Source organism: Macadamia integrifolia, chromosome 12, assembly GCF_013358625.1.
Source record: "Macadamia integrifolia cultivar HAES 741 chromosome 12, SCU_Mint_v3, whole genome shotgun sequence".
NCBI lineage: Eukaryota > Viridiplantae > Streptophyta > Magnoliopsida > Proteales > Proteaceae > Macadamia > Macadamia integrifolia.
The window spans coordinates 5,284,464-5,309,669 of record NC_056568.1 but is presented as its reverse complement, the minus strand read 5'-3'; the positions used below and the strand labels follow the sequence as shown (position 1 = coordinate 5,309,669).

The window sequence follows — 25,206 nt, the reverse complement described above, 5'->3', positions numbered from 1 at the left end:
GCACCCTACCTGGAATAGCAAGTTTTCTCTCCAATTTGACAATCTAGTCTTTGACGCTATCAAACAATGCATTGGAGAGCAAGACTTTTGGCTCTAGGAATAAACAGAGGGGTATTCAAACATTTAGAATCTTTACTCATTTTTTTTCTCCCAAAGCCTACAACTTTGAGAAAGAACACTAGTAGAGGTTTAAAGTTGGGACAACATTTCCAGAGAATTCACACCTCCAATGTCAGTGCACTGCATAAGCTTGCTGTGTTATGGTAGTTGGCAATGTAGTGAGCAGCTTGATGAAGGTGAGTTGGCCAGCTTAGCTTTTAGGCTCAAAGGGAAGACTATTATGGAAGAGCAAAGTAGAGCTAAAACTACGTGGGTTGACATGGTTGAGCTTGGTTGTCGTCAAACATAATATCTACGAGTAAAATTAGAAATATGAAAATAAAGTACCAGCCAGAGTGTAGCTACCATAGTTTCAAAAATTGAGAATCGGATTCATGCCAAGAACCCCTAGAATTGCTGAGTTTTCAAATCTAAAGGCTGAATTAGGGTTCTTGGGACCCATTCCTCCGAATTGGAATATAGAGCGAATCGATTTGATCTCTTATTCTGTGTTTTATGACGCTGGTAGCTACACAATGTATTTTTTTTTTTATAAGAAAATATATTTAGAAAATAAAACATTGTTTAGGTCCACTATTAAAACTTCCTTTGCCTATTTATCTAGCATTGTTTGCAAGCTTGTGGGTCATTTTCACCTAAGCTCTTTCGACATGTTTACAAACCTAAAATATTTAAACAACACAGAGATATCCCACAAAGGCCTTAAAGAGTTCCCATGGCCACAGATGAAACATACTCTGCTCCATCCACTCCATTGAGTTGACTGGGTTTGACCAAGTTGATTCATAGGATTTGACCAAAATTAAGATTCCTCTACAAAAGAGAGCGTATTATCCTTGAAAAATTGCAATCTTTTACTATTAGTGCCAAAAAAAAAAAAATAGAAACGAAAGGAAAAGAAAAGAGAAGAAAAGAAAATAAATTGTGAGAAAATAAAAAGAGTATGTATGCTTGGTTACCAAGAGAAGAAAAGAAAAGAAAAGAAAAAAATTCAAAAAATTTTGAATTTTAGGAGACAGATAGACACATAGGAAATCATTGTGTAATCATTCATTTTTGTCTTATTATGTTTTTATATTTTCTCATGTTTTCCTGTATTTTTAGCAAGAAAATTTTTAGGGGAACAAAAGAAAATTTTATAATTTTCAAGAAAAATTTTAAATTTGAAAAGGAGAATCTTCTCTTGGTGAAGAATGTAAAGAAAAATTCCTAACCAAGGGAAAAAAGTACAAAGAGTGTACTTTTTATTTTATTTTATTTTCTTTATTTTCTTTATTTTCTTTATTTTCTTTGTTTTCTTCTCTTGGCTACCAAACATAGCCTTAGGTTAGGAATTTTGAAACTCAATTCATTGAAAGCTTGACAGACAAAGTCAGCAAATTTGTGTATAATATACATATTTTTCTTTATCGGAACATTTCAATTAAGAAAGTACAATTTTCCGTATATTAAAAAACGGTTTCATAGGCGTATTTTAATGGTGTTCTTATTATACGCAAATAATACGTTTATTGTCTATTAAAATGTTTAGTTAAAAAAAAAAAAAACCCTAATTTCGATTCCCGACCCCTCTTCCCTAATCCTTTCGACTGAGAAAACCTCAAATCCAGCCCTTCGTTAGTCCGAGTCTTCAATTCTTCTCCGTCTCCGTTCCCGGTGGTCGGCGATCAAGGACGACCGAGCATTAGCACCTCTTGCTCCCTTCCACTTCTCTCTTTCTCTTCCGATCGGTTGTTGAAAATCCAATCGCCGGCGATTGTAGCAGCTGGAGGGCAATTGCAGCAACCAAATCAGGTGGGACTCCTATTCAACCCTGCGCATGTTTTCCTCTGTTTTTTTATTTCTCTTTTGGTTAATAATAATATTGTTGTGTTACCCATCCCCTTCTCTTGAGTTCTACTTCTAGTTTTAAATTTGAATCTGTTGTCGAGAAGATAAAATTTCTTTCCTTCAATTCTTCTTCAAATCTGAAATTTCTAAATTCTGTTTTTTTTGTGTACGATCTCAATTTTTAATTACTTATCTGATTAGTTGCATAATCCCCTAACTGAATCCTTTATGGAGCCCTGCCCGAAGAGGCTTAAGATTGTTTGACCAAGCGGCATCCCACTCAATACTCAATAGCTTTGGCAGCACTGCAAGCCAAACGGTCCAGGGATTATCAAACCTGCCGAATTCTGCATAGCTATATGATGGGATTTATCAGTATTTTTCTCTTACTTTTATCTTTCTAAGATAGGCCCAACCTGATTATCATGAACTTGGGCAGAGGTCGGATTTTTTTTTTTTTCACACAGCCTTATTTGCCTTATTTTATTTTAGACGAAATATCACTCTCTTCATCTGAACTCTCCCTCTGAACTCTTCCTCTGAACTATGGCCAAATATCAAGTTCCCTACATTTTTTCAAAAATATCACTCCTTTTCCCCCTAAACTCCAAGATTCTATCTTCCATCCCTCACCATAAGGAATGGCTGTGAAGTCATAAAAAAATTTCTCCTAATACTGAAACTACCCCATACAAATTGAATATCCATTATGTCCTTCATGTAAAATCAACCAAATCCTTTTCTCCTCTCAATTGACCAAACCCCTTTTCCCTGTTCAGCAAACCTATCTGCATCTCCTTCTTCACTGCAGGGATGAAAACCTAGGCACGATTTTGTATCGGAGGAACCTCGATTGGAGCCCTAGAAAAGCTCTGAAGCTCTGCCTGCATGAAGCCCTCGAAGCCTTCTCAATGCCGTCTGCTTGCATCGCCATTTCTCTCTGATTTCTACTGAGACCCTCTCCTCTCAGATCTATGGCAAGTCTTCATCTCTCCATCTCGTCTTCATCCTCACAATTTCTCTTCGTTGCTTCTGCTCTTCTCTGTAGAAGTTATTCTATCTGTATCTTCTTTTCTCTCCTATTTACAAATCCCATCCATGTAGGGTCTTCCAATTTTAGAGTACTAAAAAAAAAAAACCTTAGTTTGCTCTTTAGAACTCTTTCTCAGTTCAGATTTGCTGGAGGAGATTCATCAACCCATTTCTGTTTTCTTCAAATCCTATCTTTCAGATTCCTTTCAAAGACCTCAAACTATCAATCACTGTAGATTACCTCGTTAACTCATGTGGGTTGTCCCCAGAATTAGCTCTCAAAGCCTCCAAACATTTAACCCTCAAGACCACCAACAAAGCAGATTCTATTCTATCATAATTTCTTATATCTATTTATTCTCAGATTCGATCCTGACAAATCTTGAAATAAAAATCGAATTGCTTTGTAATATAGGCATTTCAGGTTCCACGCTCGCAAAGATCCTCTCAAGATTCAGTAACTTCTTATGGTCAATTTAGAGAGAAATCATCCCTACCTTAAAGAGTTCCTTAAGAAATTCATCCACACCAATGAGAAGATTGCTGTTACTCTAGGTCGTATCGGCCAAAGCTATCGTGTTCATGAAACAATGGCAATCAATATTGAGATCTTGTGAAATCGTGGTGTATCAGAGTCCAACATTTCGACAGTCAGGGAGAGTCCAACATCCTCCCCCATTCAAGGGGTAGTTTTGGTATTAGGAGAATTTTTTTTATGACTTAACAATCATTCCTCACAGAAAGGGATGGAAGATAGAATCTTCGAGTTTAAGGGGAGGGGAGTGATATTTTTGGAAAAGCGTAGGGAGAACTTGATATTACGCTATAGTTCAGGGGCGGGGAGTGATATTTCCTCTTTATTTTATTTTTAAAGGATGCTGAGATTGATGATCTTTCAAGATGATTTGGTATTCAAAGGACTGAAATTGGTTTAAGTTAGCAGCCACATTCCTCATCAGTTTCTTGGTAGGAAAATGCAGGTTATTTGTATAAGTTGCCGAGGGATAAGGTGTTAATTTATTGTTGTTTCAGAACTTACTATGTTTACCGATAGATTTTCTACTCTAACGGTATAACCACCTCATTGCAAGTGGTCCAATGGACTCGACGGCTCACATGTGCACCTTGCACACTCCAAGAACGGACTGAGGCTATATGTAGATGTTTTCTCCTTTGAGAAGGGGGGGGGGGATGCTAGGTTTTGATTCTGAGGAAAGAGGGCTGGTTCTAGGGGGGTTTGATCAATTTCTGAAGTGATTTAGGAGGATTTGGTTGGGGTTTTTGAGTGATTTCAGTCATCTTAGGGTTGAGGAACACTATAGGGTTTTGGTTAGGAAGAAGTGCTCTAGTTCTGTAGATCTGGGCAAGGGGTTTCTCTCTTGATTCCTGGAGAGTTAGGTTTCTCTTCCACTTGATTTAGATTCTTTTCTTTGAGAGAGGTTGAGATCTGCGAGTTCTCTTTGTGATTCTGTGCTCTGATTTCGAAAGGAATTTCGGTTCTTTTCTTATTTGTCTGCTGCTTTTGAGAACCATTGTTGATTTTCGATGATTTGCTTGTGATGCTGTAGAGGATGAACCTGGAATTTTTCAGAACCTAGTCTCATTCTTATGGTGCTCAGATCTGAAGGTCAAGGTTGCTCTTCGATTCTAGGGTTTCTTTGGTATTGGGATACTCTGTGGCTTTCTTTTCGTTAGTTTGGCCATCCATTTGGACATTCTTAGTTAAGAACTCCAAAGTTCATTTGCAATGCCTTTTTGTTATATTTTTTTGAGGAGGTTCAAGTCTCATCTCCCTAGAATGCTCATGTAGATTTCCTTTCAGTAAATATGGTATGTGATTGAAATCTCTTTAGTTTATAGTCTTATTTCAAATCTTGATTAGAGTAAAGATTTAATGCCTCTTATGTTGGAGTGTTATCCAATTCGATGTTACATGCTGATTTTACCTCCCCATATGGTCTGATTTGCAATAGTTTTTCCGTAGTTCTTTCCCTGAATTCTCCTGTGATTACTTTGTTGTGTTTAATGTTCGAGGCTGGGAATCAGATCTGATATTGCTTGCTGTGAATAACAATGGCCTATGCCTGAATTATTTTGCTCCTTTACTTCTTTTTCTTTATGTGAATTCTCCTGTATCATGCCTTTTTCTGGCAGTATCATAAAGTCTTGGAATCATAATCTTTCCTTTGATGGTTATGAATATATATATATATATATATATTGCTAATCTGTAATGAGTGTGCCCTTGACTTGATGGCAAGCTGAGGATAGCCCTGGTTCCCCCCTGGATTGAGTGGCTAAGGTCTACTTAGGATTTTGATATTGGACTCTTTGAGTTGGGTCTCGGATAATTAATCCATGGATTGGGATGAATTAATCCAGGTGGGTATGGATGGAAGTCGCCAAGAGTATAGTTGAGCTAGATCTCTTACTTTTAAGGCTCCCCAATTCCGGGTTTCTCAGTTCCTACACGAGTTTAAGATTCTCTTATTTTAATTTGAAATTGAATTTTGATTTTGATGTAGACCTTCTAGCTTATATTAGGCTGAGCTGATTGGGCTTAGTTAAGCTTTGACTGAAGTTTTGGTTGGTGGTTTATCCTATGAATGGTAAAGAGGTATTAAACCCAGATGTTATTATAGGTTCATTTGCCAATATTTGGGTATGGAATGTGTGAGGAAAATATTGAGTTTGCTATGGGCTTGTGAGTGTATGAATCTGTTAATGAGGGATCCCAGGGACACTTGTATCACTTGGGTGCTAATTCCTCTTTTGTTTTTTTTTTCTCTTGTACTTCAAATAAAATGGTTTTTAATAGTCCAAAAATAAAAAATTATTTTTTCCAAAATATACATCTTTCTCAAAAAATCCCTTAAAAGAAAAAGAGATGCATTTTAAATTAAAAAAAAAAAAAAAAGATCTTTTCTCTTGATGCCTTTAGCCTTTGGAGCTTTGATCGCTTGATCAGTAGCCCTATATTGTTAGGCAACATTTGATGTAGATAAGTCACTTAAGCTTATTTTATTGCAAATAAGCCTTGGGTTGTGTTATATATGTGTTGGGCCTTTGATCCCATGGGTTTTCTTTGAAATGGACCACTTTAATGGGTCTAAAATATGGGTAGAAGGTAAGAAAACGGGATTTAATTCATTAGTTTAATTAGTTGTTATTTAATTCAATAAAGGCCCATTAAGCTATTGGTTGGTTGTAAAGTCCTATATGGACTATTAGTTAGTTAGTGCTGTTGGAGTTATAAAATCAAGTCATAGCCCTAGTTTGAATTCCTAGTTGTAGTAGAAGTGTCTAGTCCTATTAGGAAACTAGCTCCTAGTTGTAGTAGGAGTGTCTAGCCCTATTGGGAAACTAGCTCCTAGTAGTAGTTTGATTGCTATTCTGCCATCTGTAAATAGAGGAGCCTATGTGCTCATAATGGCAGATTTGAATAAAGAAAATTGCAGTTATTATGTTAAAACAACTGAGATAGTTGTGGGTGAGAAGCTTTGGCCAAGACAGCCACTCCTCCCCCACTTTCCCTTGTTTTTTCTTTGTTTAATCTTTCTATTTTCATTCTTAATTACTGCTGTTTATGTTTACTGTTGCTGTGAGTATTAAAGAAGTTGAGACCTGTCCAAGCATTAAAAACCAAAATCGATCAGCCAAAGAGTTCCTGTTCTTGAAGCCAATCGACCCTCATTGCTGCCCAAGTATGAGATCTAGTCTGCAGATCCTTTTGGGGACTGGTTCTACACTTTTAGAAGATCAATCGATCCTCTCTTGAAGATCATCTGACGTCGACCAGTTATTCTGAAGAATCTTGAAGTTTTCTCTCTCCTAGGTCAGAAAATCAAGAAAGCTTGTAACTTCACAACCACCCGTCAGAATCCTCTCAACTTTGGGGGTTTTTTTACCCTCCCTAGGGATTATCTACGCCCAAGAGTGCAACTCAATCGGACTCTTACAGACCTGGCCGCACCTCTCTCTTTCCAGCTCTATAGAAGGTCTTTCTCTCTCCTATCGGGTTGGGTTTTGGGCTGATTTTGTTCCTGTATGGGTATTGTATCCTTGGGGGTTTATTTGATGGTCTTATTTCTTTGTTTCCTACTCCTATTTGCATTGTTTGGGGGTTATAAACTGCTAGGGTAGTTTCTTGTAATCTACTCCTGCAACATTAATCGGGCCCTAGCCTTCTTTTATTTTTACTTACTGATTTGGAGTCCATGGGTTGAGAAGTCAAGGCTTCGGGCTTCAATTAGTCCAACCACTCCAATTTGTTTGAGGATGCATTCACTCTATCCCAATTCATTTCACCCGTTTCTTCATGAATTTAGCCCATTTCAAATCTTGTTTTAAATTGAGTTGGTTTTGGCATTTTATTTTAATTCATTTGGTGTGTCTCCTTGATGCACTTAACCCATTTCAGATTCAGTTTTGTGAGGAGTTGGATTCGATTCAACCCATTTGATTTATTTTAAGTTTTGAGTCCTTGAGGATTAACCCATTCATGATTAACTTCTCGTTTTGCTAGGGCCAACAGTCCATTTTAATTTCAAACCAATTAGATATCAAAAACCAATTTTCATTTCAAGTCGCTTCTCTTTCCTTTTCTCTTTCTCTTTTCTCTCTAAATCCATGCTCCAAAACGATAAAAATTAGGTCTAGGGATTTAGTCTAGGACGTGCTAGGACAGGATGGGTGTGCCTGACACAATACTGGCCCGTAGTATAGGAACGTCAAATGGAAGGTTTACAACATCATGAGGAGAATCTTGGTTGCCATGGGAGGGATGACTCCTCATCCAGCCCACAACCTTATATCTTTGATTACTCCAATCATTTGGAACTACATTTCTGATTTTTTGAGATTTAATGTTTATCCTAGTATGGGAGAATTATGGTCTTATTCATACTTGTTGATTTCCTCATAATTTTCAATATTAGATCTTTGAGCTCATTGTATTATATGATGACATGGGATGATATTCTCACATAATGACATGGACATGCCCAGGGATATGGACATAGACCATACCTCATCCCATGAGTCATTAGTTTTCTCTTTCCTAAAGGAGAGAGACATTTTTTGGTCCTGGGCTCACACCTTGGTGGCGACTTCCTACTTTTGGTTTTGGTATAACTTCCTGCGATATTGGAAGTGTATCCCACCCCACCACGCGGTTCCCCATGAGATCCATATGGTCGTACCTCTACATTACCGTCTGTTATTTCGTTTTTTTTTCCCGTAATATTTGACTATTTTTTACCATACTGTTCAAGTTCTAAGCCATTTAAAACACGTTCATACCGAACACCTTTTTTTGTTTTTTTTGCCATTTCCGTTTTAACTACCTATGATCCAGATTTGTGTAATTTTAATCAAAGCAATAACAATGGTTGATGAGAGATTGAAACTTTTGGTTTCCTTGAAATTAATATTTGATGATAAATTAATAATAGGTCATTTACGAATCATATGTATATGTTTTACCCAATTCGACAAACACTAGAGACCATGTATAGTTGCTTACCATTTAAACTGTATGAAATTCTAGTAATTCATTTCATATAAAACCTTTTATATTTTTACCCAATATGCTTTGAATCAATTCTTTGAGTTGATACAATGGCTTTTCATGCTGTGAATTATGTAAATGATTTCACATTATCACTGTCTTCCAATTCTCAGCCGCCACTAGATTTGAAGAAGATAAAATAAAAATGAAGAAGTATGGTTTGCAGCTTAGAGTTCCGCCATCACAGCAGAAGAGGCAGCCAATAAGACCTACCATCCCCCCTCCTGGATTCCATGATGATGATGAAGACGATGTTGAAAAGGAGATTGCTCGGCATGCTGCCAAGAACAAGTCACTCAAGGATGTGAGTAAGCCCTCAAAAGAATCTCTCTCTCTCTCGCCTCACTTTTCTCTGTGTTGGATATTTTGTTCATTTATTTATTTATTTCATGTATTCACTTTTGAAGATTGAAGAGCAGCACAAGAAAGCCTTGGAGGAGGACCCCTCAATCTTTGACTATGATGGTGTATATGATTCAATGAAAGAGAAGATTGCCCGCCCTGTTGCACAAGATCGCCAGGAGAGAAAGGTACTTGAATTTCCAAATGTTGATCTCATATTAGCATTTACCCTCAATAGAGAACTCTTGAGTAGTTTAAAAAATCTAGCATTTGAATATTTGTTTCCTAAATTGGTTGCCAACAATTGATATTTCATACTGAAAAATTTAATTTTCTTCTGTTCAACTATGAGGTAAATTTGCATGTTTGTCCATCTGTCCTAACTCCGTACGCTTTACTTGACCTTACTTAGTTGAAGCAAGTAAAGATTTTGCCAAATGTTTCTCAAGTTTCATGATCCTTGCTCTATCCATTTTAATCGAAAGGTTCCTTACCAGATTCTTGATTGTAAGTTATACAAATATGCTGAGAGTTTCCTTTCTGCTTACCCCTTCCTCAAAAATGTTCTTCTCCTTCGATTCAAAACTGACTGTAATTGTACTCATTCCCAAATTAAGTGGCTTATGGACTTCAAGATTCATTGTGTAACAAAATCAAGGAGAAAGCAACCAGATTCTATGAAGAGAAGAAGAGGGAGAAGAGGGAGAAGAGGGAGAGAGTAATAGAACACGATGGGATAATACCCCTTATCATGGGCTAGTCTTTTATATATATATATATATATATATATATATTGTCAAGTAAAAATAACTCTTGGTAGGGAGTCCTACTAAGACACTGAGTCTAATAAATGGAGTTATAAATATAAAAGGAAAATAACAACTAACAAGCTAACCTAGAGCTAATTTAGTTCTGACTAAAATACTATCCCACGTTACAGCACACTACCCACGATACACTTTTACACATGGCCATGAGTTCAGGATTAGAAAATTAAGAGCTTGTTTTAGAGTTTATTTTTTAGTGCAATAGCTACTGAACAGAGGAAAAAATCAGATATATTGCCTGGTCTATATATTCTCTGATGCAAGACACATGCCAAATTTATGTCGGAGCATCAACGTGTCCCAAAGCTTCCTATACATTTGAAGGCAGAAACTCCAATTAAATGAATTTCTTTTTGAGTTGTGAGAGGATTTGGGGCATAGGTCCTTTTGAAATCTTGGTATCACGAATCTGAGGCTAGATCAGGTATTTATTATGGGAGAGTACGGTTGAAACCATCATATTTCTCTGTATAAACATGATTGTGATTCGGCTGCATTTCCAGGAAGTTGGTTCTATTTTCATTGAAGTATGGGAGCCTGATTCTATGTTAAAGCAATAAGCATTTTATTTTTTAGTCATTTAAGGTGATTTAAATTTAAAACTGTAAATCATGAGTATAGTTGTTAGGGAGTTATGGTGTTTCTATTTCTATTATGAGTAAAGAAGAGTGCAGAACAGTATATAGAGGCTAATTAGGGCACCCTACAAAAAGAGACCTTGGGACATTGAAATCAAGGTTGTTGTTTAGTTTCAAGCTTTTGGTTATATATTATTGGAGCTTTCAGTTTTTAGTGCAATTTGAGCTGCAAAAGATGAATTTAATTGCTGTGTGCAACATGTAATTGTTATAGTTGGTTTCATCGTATTCAATTCTTGATGTATGAGTAATGATTTTAACATCCCTAGTTTCTCCTTTTTTCTGGTTTAAATGGCTAGACAGCTTTCATTGAACTCTTAATTTGGTTCAGCTTTAAAAGAATTTAGAATTGTTCTATTTGGTTGGGGTGGACTTAAAAACAGCCTCTCCTGTGAAGCAGGGGATAAGGCTGCGTACATCTGCCCCCTCCAAGACCCTGCAGTAGCAGGAGCCTCGTGCACTGGGTTGCTCTTTGGTTGGGGTGGACTTGAGTGTCTGTTGTGTTGAACTAGGACTCAAGTAGACAGCTATGAACCTATTCTACAATAGGATCACCCATGCTAACAACACTACACTATACCACCAATTTCCAGCATTAGTAAATAACAGACTCCCAAACAGTAGGTGAACTGCAAGGTATTTCAATTATTATGACTCTCAAGAATGCTTAACGGTGCCTTAAGATGAAGTCCAGCCACAGAGTTTAGGTCTATCACAGTAGAGTGTGTGCCGACAACCAGAGAACCAAATCATTTCCAGAATTAGTAACTAGGGTCCTTAGATTTGGAAACCTTCCGAGTTGAAGTAGTACTCTTAGACTGGAATAACTCTGAAAAAATCTCAGCCTATTCTGATGGCTGGATCAAGAAATATAAGGGAGTCTCAAAGTTAGAAAGTAGAATGCAAAAATAGCAAATCACAGCATACAGTATTATTCAGCCATTGAATGGCGCTGAAACTACCATTGAAGGAAGGGCCTAAGGAGGGTATTAAACTTTCAAAATATGGGCTGAAGGTGATGGTTGGTCTGGAGTTTCTTGGACATTCTGCTGCAGAAAATACCAGAACAATAGAGCTGCAGGGTATGGTATTGGGTCTTCAACTAGAATTTGATGGAGAACCAGCAGAGCAGTCTTCCAATGATCAACAGAAATAATAACTGAGGTGACAATGCGCTCAGTTCCTCGCAGATGAAAGCTCTTACAGAGTAATAAAATAGAAACCGAGAACCCGAAGTAGAAAGAAGAGGAAGAAGATTGTTTGGGGGGTGGGGAGGGGAAGGAGGATATGACCAAGGCCTCACCTATGGCTTTGGTCAGTCTCTCACTGCCTAGGTATCTCACCTCAACGTTTCACTCAGCAACTCGGTAAAAACCAGATCTCAATCAGCTTCATTAATCGTGGGAAAGGACTCTAAAGCTCCATTGCATATGGCTACTGCTATCACTAGAAAGGAAATAACACAAAATAGCAAGTCCCTTACAAGGAAAAACTGGGACCATGTACAGCAAGCACCTTAAGATCCTGGCTATTGACAAAAATAGAAAGTATCTAATAGCAATATTACAAAATAAAAGAACTTAATAGAACCCCATGATCTGGTTTTGGGTGGACCGGAAACACTCGGCCTGAAGCCTGGTTAGGCCCATGGCCCAATGAACCATGGTCCACTTTAAGTGATGTGCGCCTGATTCTTTAAGTTCCTGCAACTATACTGCTTGCCCAGGAACTTGTCTACATCAGTCTGTAGGACCTGAAAATCATAAATGAAGGCTTACTAGTCTCAATTCTTCCCCACCAGTAGTGTCTGTCAGCAGGTGGATTAGAGTCACTTCTCTCTTTGGTATTTTTTGCATAAAGTGGTGGCCATCAGATTCAAATGAGATTCTTTGCGCCTGTACGTTGAGCTTTAACCATTGCACTAAGCAACATCTCTTCGATCCTAATCAGTAACTCTAACAGACCACTTTCATAGTGATATCCAATTAAATTCGGATCCTGTATGAGTTTGTTATATCTGGTTATTGGATTAGATTAAAAAAATAAACAAAATCAGAGAATACAATCAATGCTGTGCGACAGAACCCTGAACCTAATTTAGGTCCAAGGCAATTGGAGGCTGCTTGAATTAAGGCAGAAACCAAAGTATTGAACCAAAATATGGGAACCTATAGAACGGACTAAGAACAAAGCAACAGAAAACAGCAGTAAATCATTGAGAAATTCTGAAACCAGATAAAACCCGGTTCATATGGACCTACTGAGCGGTGTCTAAGGGGGCCTGATTAATAGTTATCAAGGCGTTTCCTTTGCGACATGTCTAGGCATCCAGTTGCTTCGGTCTCCTTGGTCGCCTAGGTGGGCGCCTTCCTGGTGTCACCTTGTATCTGGGCCCCCTCCAAAGCATTGGGTCGCCTAAACACTGTGACAACCATGGGCCTGAAGCTTGCTGTTTTGGTTGACCTGATTTGTTAGACCCATAGACCACTCTAATTGAATCAGATGTGATTTCTGGTCAATTTCTCAATAGCAGAAATAGTGTATGAGTAAGTGGTAAAGAGAATTTGAAACACAAAACAAGAGCTAAGGGTAGAAGAGAAAAAAAATAAAATTTGTAGAAGAAACCCAACTTCTAAATATGACTCCCAACTGGATCTTTACTAATTTTTTTTTAAAATGTCCCACCCCCCACCCCCCTCAAAAGAAAAAAAAATTACGGGCTTATAAGTCAGGCTTGCTTAAATAACCTTTGAAAACAATTTGCCATATTTATATCAGAACCAACACATTATTCTGGCCTAATAAGCTTTCTTTTCTGCCTACGCTTCCAAATTGGGTATGCTTTTTTCCAACTAACAGAGCTGCTGCATCAATGTCATACAGTTTTGACAAAAACCAAAGAGAAAGTGATTAAAGGATATCTTCAGCACACCTTAACAACAACACTCAGCTTTTCCAACTAAATGGGGTCGGCTATGTGGATCTTTGCCCGTAAATCAACTCTATTGGAGGTCATACTTGATACAAGGCCTAAGCTATGCATAGCTTTCCCCAATACTTCTCCTAGGGTCATTTTAGGCCTGCCCTAGGCTTTTTAGTTCCTTCAATCTGAATGAAGTCATTCCTTTGTATTTGAGCATCCCAAGGCCTTTGTTGAACATGGCCATTCCACTTCAAACAATTTTCTTAAAGCTTATCATGAACTAGGGCTACTCCCAAAATAGATCTAATATGGTCATTCTTTACTTTATCCTTCCTAGTTTTACCGCACATCCATCTTAACATACTCATGTCTGCTATACTAAGTTTATTGATATGACGCTTGTTAACTGCCTAACATTTTGCACCATACATCATAGCTGGTCGTATTACTGTCCTGTATAGTTTTCCTTTAAGCTTTACAAAAATACATTGATCACAACCAACACTTTTGATGCACCTCTCCACTTTATCCATTCTATTTTAATACTCTATGAAAAATAATCAGCTATATCATTTTATATATAGAAAAAATTTCTTGTACCACCCCTGTAACTTTGTTGAATGTCATGTGCTACCAATTTTATTGGGATATATCAAATACCACACCTACTTTCGTAACGAAATAACATATAAATCCACTTCGTTAGTAGATTCCTGTCAAGTGATGACATCAGCAGGTTTTTCTAAATGGCCAAACTACCCTTGAAGAAGGGTAAACTAAACCCCCAAATCCAAGATAAGGCTCTTTCTTCTTCGTGATAGATGACGGTGATCCGACGAATGCAAAGGAAACTCTGATGACCTGCAAATAGACTTTGGTGAATGACTTTGACTCTCTTTGCCTATGTTTCCTTCTTTATTTTTCTGTAATTTTTACTAGTAGTTGTGGCGATATGTGTGGATATCCCCCCCTTTTGCACTGTGGTCATGTTTAAAGTATCTCCGATACGATACCCTTTGATAAGTATCTTAAATTTAATTGACCTATATGGCAACCGATATTAATACTTTAATCCTTAATTTTTAGCATATCTTACGTTATCGATGATATGATACGATACCCTCCGATACATATCTTAAATTTAGCCTACCGCTATGGCGACCAATACCGATTCTTTAATCCTTGACATGGTTTAAATTATCTTCGATACAATATGATACCCTCCGATATGTATCTTAAATTTAGCCGACCGATACGGTGACCAATACTAATACTTTAATCCATGATCTTTAGCGTATTTCCGATATCATACCTTCCGATACATATCTTAAATTTAGTTGACCAGTATGGCGACCGATACCGATGCTTTAATCCTTGCATGGGATCACATAATGTAATGATTATAAAAGTTTTTCTTTTAAGAATGAGAATTTCACTTCCCTTCCCCTTAAATATCCCTTGCAACCAAACATAGCCTAAATGAATTATATTATATCTTGTGCCTTTAGATGGCCAATAATGATGGGTCATACTGATGTATATATGAATTTCATTCTTCTTTTCCTACTTCAATGCTTGTGAGCTTGTTGTGTTACATTTGTTGAAAAGTAGATACACAAATTTTTTTTATTACATCAATTGTTGAGATATTCTCTGATAATACTACCTTGAACTCTGATTTTGTTAACTGTGAGCTTAATGTTTGGTCTGCATATTTTACCAAAGAAAATTGTTTAAATGCACTGCCATTATGTGAGCATTCTTGCTATGAGTTTCTTTTCCTGTCCAGGTGAATGAGATATGAACCTCACTGCATCCAAATATCAAATCTTTATTTTGGAAATTGATGCTGTTTTTATGATAAGGAAGAAGAAACAGCGAGGAACATTGTTTTGAATGGAGCTTGTAGTTATCTGTCCTGACACACTTGTCACCTTTCTGTCACAGCCAAAATATATTCATACATTGATAGAGAAAGCTAAAGAACGAGAACGGGTACATGAGATAGTATATGAGAAGAAACTTGTAAAGGAGAGAAGCAAAGAAGACCACCTTTATGCGGGCAAGGATAAGTTTGTGACCAGTGCTTATAAAAAGAAACTTGCAGAACAGGCAAAATGGTTGGAGGAAGAACGGTTGCGTGAACTTCGTGAAGAAAAAGAGGATGTAAGTTCTTTTTTTACCTCTTCACCCTTGTTTGATATCTTTATGCGAAACTCCATTGAGCAGGGTAAGCCATACTGTTGCAGACATGTAAATTTTCTTATTGTATCTACACATATCATTGTCTTCTTACATTTAGTAGGAGATACCTGTAACCATGTGTACTAAGTAATGTGAAACTTTGTGGATCTGTTGATGTGTGTGTTACCTCTTTCAATTCCTCAATTCCCCTCCGCCATCCTCTTCCCCCCCCCCCCCCCCACCCCCCAAAGGGAGGAAAAAAAGATCCAAACGTTAGAAGATAAGCTAATGAAGACTAGGGTAGGTGAACTAGCCAAGTCTCAACTGCAGGAACTTTATAATCAAAGAACAACCAATAATAACGGCATAACAATAGTACAAATTAAATCTGAAGAAAACCAGATCTGGAATTCAAGACTGCCAAGTCCAGGAATCAAGAATTCTGGGACCAGAATAGGGCTAGCTAAATAGGGTAGCTAGGATACAGAAAATAAATCCAAAAGTCAATCAACACACAACCAGACTTTTGATAATCAGAGGTAAGCAGGTCCACTTAACCGATCTCTGTTTCAGGTCTGAAAACAGAATCGATAGCACTACAGGACAAGGACTGGGTGAGTTCTCATATCTCACCAACCACAAATCAGAAGGGGTTCAGATTTGGATGGAGTTTCTCTTTGAGTGAGGGGAACCTCTGGTTAGAAAATCAGCAAAAACCGATGAAGGAATAGGCCTGGGCAGATTCTGTAATCCCTTCACAGAAACCTCTATCTCCTGGACAGAACTGATAAAAGAAAGGATTTAAATACCTGTGAAGCAGACCAGCAACTTAACCCCATTGAATACTTTATAACAGATGAGAAATAGCTTGAAGGAACCTCTCGGACTTCACGCCGCAAAGAGTCACCGGATCGAACACCAGTCCACCACTTTGATCACACACAAAGCAAACTCACAAAGGAGCAAAACAGCAACATAGCTTTTCTTATTCATAAAATCGTGGGATATAATGAGAGCCCTCTCCTTTATTTATAATAGTGATGGGTGGTTACAATAATAGAAGCTAACTTTAGTTTCCAAAAACTGAAATAGGAAACTAAATAAAAAGCAAATCCTCTAGTTACTAATTCTAGAAATAGAAACTAGGAAATAAGTACTGAAATTAGAAACTAAGTAGGTACTGAAATTAGAAACTAAGTGGGTACTGAAATTAGAAACTAAATAACCCCATCTAAGCTAAACCGTGGGCCTAAGGACTAGGCCTAGTCGAAGCCTACTAGGCATGGTCGACCCCTCTCTTCTTCCTCCTTGAATAGGTCTTCAATGCTGCATCATAAGCATGTACATCAAGAGCTATAGGAACAGAAATGACTAATGGAAACAATTAATGAAATAGCCAAGAACAGGAACTACTGCAGACACAGTAACCTATTTGACTGCTCTTAGTTCTGAAGTACCTTAACGTCCATGCCTTTCAGATTTTTTAAACTATTCTGATGGATAACTAAAATTTTTTTATTGCATAATGAAAATGATAGTGTTAGCCCAAGATGGGGGGTGAATTGGGATACTAAGATTGAAAGACCAAGAATGGGGTCAAAATCTTACCTTAAGAAAAAATGTAGAAGCTGCTAAGTTTTGAACACACAACCTCACTCGAGAAGAAGCAAGGGGAAGAAGAAGGATGACACAAAAGAGAGATTTTAGAGTGGTTCGGGCAACTTCCGTACTTCCACTACCAATGCTACAAAAGCTCTTGGATTTCCACTACTCTCAATTGCTCTCCTAGGTAGTAAACCCTTGCAACTTGTAGTTTTTAAACAGATCACTACAAACCCGATGATGTTTTGAAGATCACTCCTAAACCAATGACATTGTTACCACATGACACTTTTTGTGTGGTCCAAGCCTCCGTACAAGGGAAACAACACTTTGACAAAAACGAGAGAACAAGGATTTCAATCTCTATTAAGGTGAATACCAAAGTGAAAATTCACACCTCTCCCTAACCTTAAAGCCCAAAGATAAAATGAATCCTCAGTTAAAGCTCATAAAAAGTTTTGACAGTTGTTTGAATGACCAAAAGTTCCCTTTTTATAGGCCAAAGGTGTTAGAAGTAAAAGTTTGGGTTCAAAAAAAGCACTGCAAGAACGACCGCTCTAGTGACATGGACTTCCTAATGCGGGGCTGGTGAGTCCCGAAGACCCAACTTGGATCGCTGGGGCCCACCCTAGAGTGGCAATAAACAAACACTATTTGGAAAATAAACTGAAGTAACAAATAGGAGATGGCACTCTTGTAGTTAAAGAGATTTTAATAGGGGTCAATAGAGAATAAAAGGGACATGAAAGGGGATTTGATTTATTGACTAAGGGTAAACTAGGAATGGGTTGAACTTAATGGAAATAAGTAATATAGTGGAGGAAGGAGGGGTAATGATAAGGGAAACTAAAAGAGAGGAAGGAGGGGTAATGATAAGGGAAACTAAAAGAATGGAAGAAAGATGGGATCGTATGGTGAGAGAGGGTAATATTTTAATGGACAAAATTCAATGGCAAGGTGTAAAATGCTAATGAAAGAAATGGCAATCTGAAGGGTGGGGCTAAGGGTATTAATTACTTCAAATAAGGAGGAGAACATGATTCCTCTTCAACCTTGGGAAGGGGTTACGGCAGTAGAACCAGCAGGAGAGAAGAAGAATTTGAACAACAAAAATCCCTCATGCAAGATCGATTTGAGCCATGATTTTGGGAGCAGATTTGCAACTCATTCCCTTATGAAGCCCAAGTAATAATCCACTGAAACAGCCCTTGAATCATGAAAGAAAATTACCCAAAACTGCTGTTGGTGGTAGGACAGGAACCAGACTTGATCTCAGGTTTGAACCCACGAGAGGGAAAGGATTGGGACCAATTACTCTTGGCTTTGGGTCGCCCTGGATTGGTAAAATAGCCCTAGAAGGTCCCAGGTCAGATTGATGCCCCACTTGAAATTTTGAAACAATACTTTAAGGACTGCTATTACTGCCAGTTACAAGCAGGGATGGACTGTATTATGGTAGAAATAAAAGACTGGAGAGGAGGGAGAGATATGAGAGTCAGAGAAAGTGGGATCGCATAGGGGGGATTCTTGCAGAGAAGAAGGGGCAGGGAGAGTGATCGGACAAGGGGGGGGGGCACACAGCCACGCACGGGAGAGTGTTCAGAAACAGAGATTGGGGAGACAACCAGAAAAGGAGGAGGGAGATTGGTTAGAGAAGAAGAAGAAGAGAATCCTATTCTAATTTGCTAACAAAAATGATTTCTAGCAAATCCAATAAAATAGGGAAAAGATATTAGAAGAATCCTAATCTAATCCACCAACTTAGAAAATAAAAATAAAGGTGCAAGATTATTTTTCCTAAAATAAAGGAATCAACAAAGCTGCAATCTCGATTCTCTCTAGCCTTAAACTCAGATCGGGTTCTTGGTCCAGGCTCTAGATTCGAGTCTATCCATTGGAGTGCTGCTACATCACTTCCATTGTCCCCCAACAGTCCGAAATATATTCGTTGGATCTTGGTGTAGATCAAACCACTAACAAGAAGGTGCAAAGATGGTCCAATTTGGGCCAATTCTGTCCCATCGAACCAGCCTTTTAACAGGCTGTTTTCCCTGATAGAGCAGCACATAACTTGGAGATTCTGTCCAGATTTCAGTCCTAGTCAATTCCATGGAGGAGTCCATCGATTTCAGCCATATAGCCTAGGATTAGTTTCCTGTTTTGTTCGTCTAGTTAGTTTCTATTTGGGTAACTTAGATTAGTTTCCTTTTACGAGTCATAGTCAGTAATTTCTAATCTGTTCTTTCTTGGTTAGCAAGTTAGAATTTAAATTAGAAGTTTCTTTTATTTCAGCTTTAGTTTCCTAATTTAGCAATCAGTTATGCAAGCCTATAAGAGGCCACATCTATTGTAGTGAAGAGAAGTTTTTGATTAATGAATTGTTGAGTGAAAGTCCTTGGCTGAAAAGCTGTTATTTGAGAGGGTGAGATGCCTAAAATTTTGAGAGGTGAGATGCCTAACCCTTGAGGGGTAAGATGCCCAATTATTTTACTCGTCTTCCCCCTTCTCAACCCCTCCATTGATTCTCTTTCTTCCTTTTGTTTTTTTGTTATTCAGTTGAAGATTGTTGAGTTTGTTGAAAAGTGGGTATTCTGGGCAGGAATCAAGGGACCCGATCTCAACCACCCTTGACCAGTTTAATCCCATCTTTTGGGCTTTTGTTCATCACCAAAAGCGTCACCCGACCAAGAGAAAGGCTCTCACAGAGGTTGTGACAATTCATTTTTGGAGCAGACTCAGAAGTTTCCTATTTTGATCCTAAATCAAGAACCACCAGATCTCTTCATCTGATGGCATTTAACGGCCATCTTGTGGGCATCTTTTGGTCTCCCTAAGGGTCCCCTTTGACCAGAAATTCAGCCCCTGTGGAGATCCCTTGTAGAAGCCAGGGTTGACTGTGGTACTTGCTGCACTGCTGCAGCCCTGTTGAGGATCTCTTTGGGGGTTATTCAGGCGTATTGAGGATCTCTTTTCGGTTGTTTGCCTAGGGTGAACCAAACTTACATCAGATCTACAATGGTCAGAATTATATCCGTTGGAATTTTTTACATGTAGGCATGTATACATGTATACAGACATTTGCATCAGTCTGGCAGATGTCTATGAAGGCTGGTGGACGTATGTCAGACTGAGGGACTTGGAACATGTCTGAAGAGTCAAAAGTCTCTGGATTTGCATTCGGATGATCACGTGGACTGATCATGAGGGCATCTCCTTAAGAGCACGGACGCCTGCAACTTGTTGCGGACGTACTATGACTCCGAGAGCCAAAATAAACCTAACATTGGTTGAGCGTTTGCATAGCTATGCGGATGTCTGTCCCAAGGTTGTAGATGTTTCCCTATTTACATGGACACTCTGATATAAGACTTGGGCATATTTTCTAGTTTCCATCGGACGTCTCTGCCAGGGTGCAAATGTCTTGTCTTTGTAATCAGCGCAGATGACAGCCGACTGCAAAATGTTGTCTGGACTGATTTTAACCCAAATTTTTAACCACCTAAGTTTAGGGATTAAACCAATTAGGTCTTTAGTGGCTTTTTGTATGCTTTAAAATTATGAGAGAAATTACATCATAATCATGTGTCTAATGGAGTCTTTTTCAAGATGCTTTCAAGACTCCGTTTCTTCAGCTTGGGTCTTTGAGAGTTGAGACATCCGTTGTCTTTTGCTCCTTCATGCTTGTATACACAAAGAATACCCACTTCAATGCTAAAATTCTTATGGGATTGATTAGTCTTTTCATGTGCAAGCGCGTGTTAGTAATCTCAATAGGTCATCATCTACTATGTTGTTTCATCATCAAAACATGAGGCATGGACCTTATAGTCAACATTTGGTGATGACAACACCATAGTGGTGGTAGAAGCTTTATTAGAAGCTTCCTCTAAATCAGTTCATCATCAAAGATAGATTTATGTTACTGTTGACTGGATACAAGCATGGATTTGAGCAAAATATGATTATCTACATGGTGGTTTTATCGCCAAAACATGAGGCATGGGCCCTTGGCGACAATAGGCCAAAGCCTCAAATATTGACTTATATATTTCTTAATTTGCCTGGCTAGAAATAGGGAGGGCTACATATATGACATGCCATAGATAGATTTTATTGAATTTGAATGATTATATGGTGACATCCATTTCTTAACTAATGATTATGGGCTCCTATAGCTATGCATTGTTACAATTGGCCATCCTTTCGTTGTACATCAAGTTCTATCCTTAGATCACTTATTTTGGTTTATGGACTTGTGTTTTCAGTATTGTCTTCACCAATTAATGTGTCTAACCACTGAGCCATTTGAACTTGCTAATAACTAATATTTTCATTTTCACCATCATTGCAGGTTACGAAGAAGAGTGATATTAGTGACTTCTACTTCAACCTCTCAAAGAATGTGGCTTTTGGTGGTGGCAAAACTGCTGAATCTAAGGAGGCAGAGAAGCAGGAAGAAAATACAAGTGGGTACACTGCAGAGAAAGATGACCTTACAATGCCAAAGCCGCCTTCAATCAATGACAAGGAGGCAGAGCAGGATCAAGTTGACACTTCTTCCCTTTCTGAGAAAAGGTTGGAACCTTTGGATGGGAAGCCAGGGCCTGATGATACGTCCCCACAGGACAATATTGCAGCTGAAAAGCCATTGTCTGATCAAGCAAACCAGGATCATCATAAAAGAACTGAGGATGCACTTGCAGCTGCAAAAGAACGCTTTTTGGCTCGCAAGAAAGTGAAACTGCAGTAGTTAAAAAAGCATGTGTTTCTTTTAAACCCGCCGCCGTCCCTGACCATTTGACGATCAGGTTATTTGTACATTACTGTTAGACCAAAGCACGCCCCTTGAACCTACACTACTTGTAACCATAATAATATGATTAATATCAATAGCAAGAATATTACAGAAGAAAAAGGGTAGTGAAGAATGATGATTTTAGGCTTCCAGGAGATGGAATAGGGTACATGTCCCCATAAACTCAAATTAATAAACAGAAAGAAAGAGTTGCTACTTTTAGGATGATTTGCGGTTTTGCTAGATGCGTGCGTGAGTAAAGATAGAGAATGAGAACAAAAGCGATTATTAAAACCCCCCTGCTAACACGTACCACTCTACCAAAGTTAGGAATGATTGTTATAAAACATGAAAGGAGGGGGTTATCTCTAAGAAGTAAGTAATGCATAGGTATGAGGACCCATTGATAAGAAACGAAAAGAAATAATTTTAATACCGAGAAGAAATGATTACCTCGTCTCTTCCCTTGGATACTCATGCGTGTGTTCTTGTTGGTTAGCTCAACACTAATGCAAGGGCATCATGTACCGTCTAACAGCAAATCCCTTCGCATATTTCATAAATAGGATGGACAACATGTTAAACCATTCTCGGATGAATGATTGAAAAAAACTATGCCATTGCTTGGCAATGGAGAAATTGATCATGGAGAAGCGATGGAGAGGTCTAGAGCAAGGTTACAATTATCAGTAACGGTATCTGTGTCAATCTTAGTCGATATAGATACCAATACATATTTTTTTATTCAAGATCAAAAAGTCACATCTTTCGATCAAGAAAAATCCATTTCTAGCACAACATTTTCCTCAAGTTTCATGTATTTTTCATGATTATGATGCCACGTACAATGCTCTTATTAGTCGAAGACATCTTGCACCGGGTCATCGATGGCACAGATAATTTTTCATTCCCCTTATTTATGTTTGGAATATTTCCAACAAAGTTTCACCGTTAGACTGACTTAATCATCTACATTATTGTAATCACAGGAGAAACATTAGTTAAGTTGTCGGGATGCTTGGGTTAGTGGCTTAGTGTACAATTAAAGTAAGGGCCCGTTTGATTTTGTTTCCATTGTTTCTGTGTGTAGAAACAGCAGATATGGTTTTTTCCGTTTATGTTCTTGCAAGAAACAATTTTTTTACCTCAAAAAAGTGTTTGATTTTTTTGTTTCAAGAAACGTTCAGTTGACATTGGTGTTTGATTTCACATCCTTCTAGAAAGACATCTGATACAGGAGTACCCAAAAAAAAAAATTTAGTGAGAACAACTTAAAAATAAGAATTTTAACCCACCAAAAAAAATAAAAAATATATATATATATATATACTTCGATTTCATAAAGAAATGTAAAAATTTACAAACAAAACCACTTTCCCTTTCTCTCTGTGATATCCTCCATACCCCACCAGACACCCATTTCCTTTCATTTGTCAGCTCTCTCTCTCTCACATCTCTAAGCACAGTATGAAAATGAAGCATCCCTCGTAAATTAAGGGAGAATAAAGCCTTGTAAATTAAGGGAGAATAAAGCCCATCAATGTCTCTTCTCCATTACCATTTTAGAGCGTAGAGACACCAAAGAGGCAAAAACTAGGGAGAGAAAGTGAGTTTTGGTGGCTGCTCTTACCCATTATGCAGGGATCAGGGACATACCTCCATCAAGCATCAATGTCTCATTTCTTCAGATATAGAACTCTGGGAGAGTCTAAGAAAAATATGGGTAGTAATGGTATCTTATTGCCAGTCCCAGATCTCCCTTCTCCATTTGGCAAATTTCGTGGGAATTTATCTGATTCAGAGCTCTGAGACTGCTTATGAAATATTTGTCAGCGCTAGTCGACCTTCCGGTGGAAAACCATTGACTTTCATTCCACAATCAAAGAAGAATGAGAGATCCCCGTCTCTATCGTTGTTGTCTTATGCTTCTTCTCTTTCTCCTTCTTCTACTTCGCCTTCCTTGCAGAGATAACTCATTTCTATTGTTGCCAGTAATTTTAAGAAGCCATTGGGGTTGAGATCTTCGAAGAAGAGTCCAAGAAAGGAGAGTAGTCCATCCAAGCCGAAGAAGCCCTCCACTATTGGGGAGCTTATGAGGGCTCAGATGGGGGTTTTCGAGTAGGCCAATTCCAGGATCGAGTTTCCCAATTGGGATCTTTGTTAATCCAGTTTTGATTTGACAAAACTTCTCTATTTCCCATATCCCCACCATTACAGTGTTGGAATCAGTGAAGAAATTAGGGTTTATCGAAATTTTACCTTGCAGGAACTTTGGAATACACTGAATGATGAGAGAGGAGTTGCAAGGGACCGTAAGGAGCTTGAGACACCTTCGAGCTTCAGAACCTCAAGAGCTTGACGACCTGAACGACGACGAAGGAGCTTCATCCTGAACGGAGGAGTTGCAGGGAACCTTCAGATTTGTAGCGAGAGTAGCAGGGAGATCATCCCCTTGGAATCTCGAGTCGCCGATTGTTGGAGATTTTCAGCGAGAGTTGCAGAGAGTTGAGCGCCAGATATGGATACCCATTCTATCGTTTTTTCTGAGAAGGGTTTTGGGAAGTCACAAAACTATCGGGGTTTTTATATTTTTTCCGCTCGCTTTTTGTTTCAAGAAACAGAAAAGCAAATCAAAGGTGTTTCTTCATTCCTGATTCTGGAAACAAAAATAGACATAAATTTCAATTTTTATTTTTATAAATAGATGAAATGGAATAGAAAAATCAAATAGAAAAAGGGGCGTTTTTTGGTTTCTAGGCATAGAAAAACAGAAAAATCGTTTCTAGAAACAAAATCAAACGGGTCCTAGGAAAACAAGTTGGGAATACTTAGTGGGCTAGTGGGCCTTGCAAAGTGATCACAGAAGAAAGGTCAATGAACCGTGGATCCCAAGCTGTTTGGTTGCTCTGCTAATCACATAAGCAAGCACCTATTCCACATTAATAACCTTTGGGCCATTTGTGGGAAAAGTGTTTTAGCCCAAATGTATCTTATGATTCTCTAGTTCAGCCCCATGTCCTCATTAAACTCTTTTAATAAGATGGTGCCAGTGGGCTCTTAGGTAAAGTCTCTAGCCTATCTTTGCCTATACCTTGGAGGTAAGGGTGTTTGAAACTGTAAAACCGTTTAATAAAAGGTTTGATTTTGATTTAAAAAAAAAAAATGAAACCATTTAATTAAACGATTCACTATTAGTTTCGAAAAATGAAACTATGTAACCTGATTAAACTTTGATTTATATTAAATTAATGACACATTTCTGAATCTTCAACACCCTCATGGCTCCATCCTCATATTGATGAAATTGTTTATGTGTGTGTGTGTCTGTTTTTTTTTTTTTTTTT

General features: G+C 38.1%; 1 protein-coding gene across 1 annotated transcript; it reads left to right on the top strand.

The window, feature by feature from the left end:
- The first annotated feature begins 1,663 nt into the window (after positions 1–1,663).
- Positions 1,664–21,982, top strand: LOC122094699 (nuclear speckle splicing regulatory protein 1-like). Its single transcript, XM_042665295.1, has 5 exons — positions 1,664–1,914; positions 8,665–8,855; positions 8,959–9,081; positions 15,229–15,447; positions 21,419–21,982. The coding sequence occupies exons 2-5, from the start codon at positions 8,697–8,699 to the stop codon at positions 21,815–21,817; spliced, it is 900 nt and encodes a 299-aa protein (XP_042521229.1). The 5' UTR covers positions 1,664–1,914; positions 8,665–8,696; the 3' UTR covers positions 21,818–21,982.
- The last annotated feature ends 3,224 nt before the right edge of the window (positions 21,983–25,206 follow it).

Bases quoted from the DNA above. Each gene is read 5' to 3' on its own strand.
- LOC122094699 (XM_042665295.1), top strand. From the start codon at position 8,697: ATGAAGAAGTATGGTTTGCAGCTTAGAGTTCCGCCATCACAGCAGAAG. The intron at 8,856-8,958 runs GTGAGTAAGCCC...TCACTTTTGAAG, and splicing joins AGAACAAGTCACTCAAGGAT to ATTGAAGAGCAGCACAAGAA. The intron at 15,448-21,418 runs GTAAGTTCTTTT...CCATCATTGCAG, and splicing joins TTCGTGAAGAAAAAGAGGAT to GTTACGAAGAAGAGTGATAT.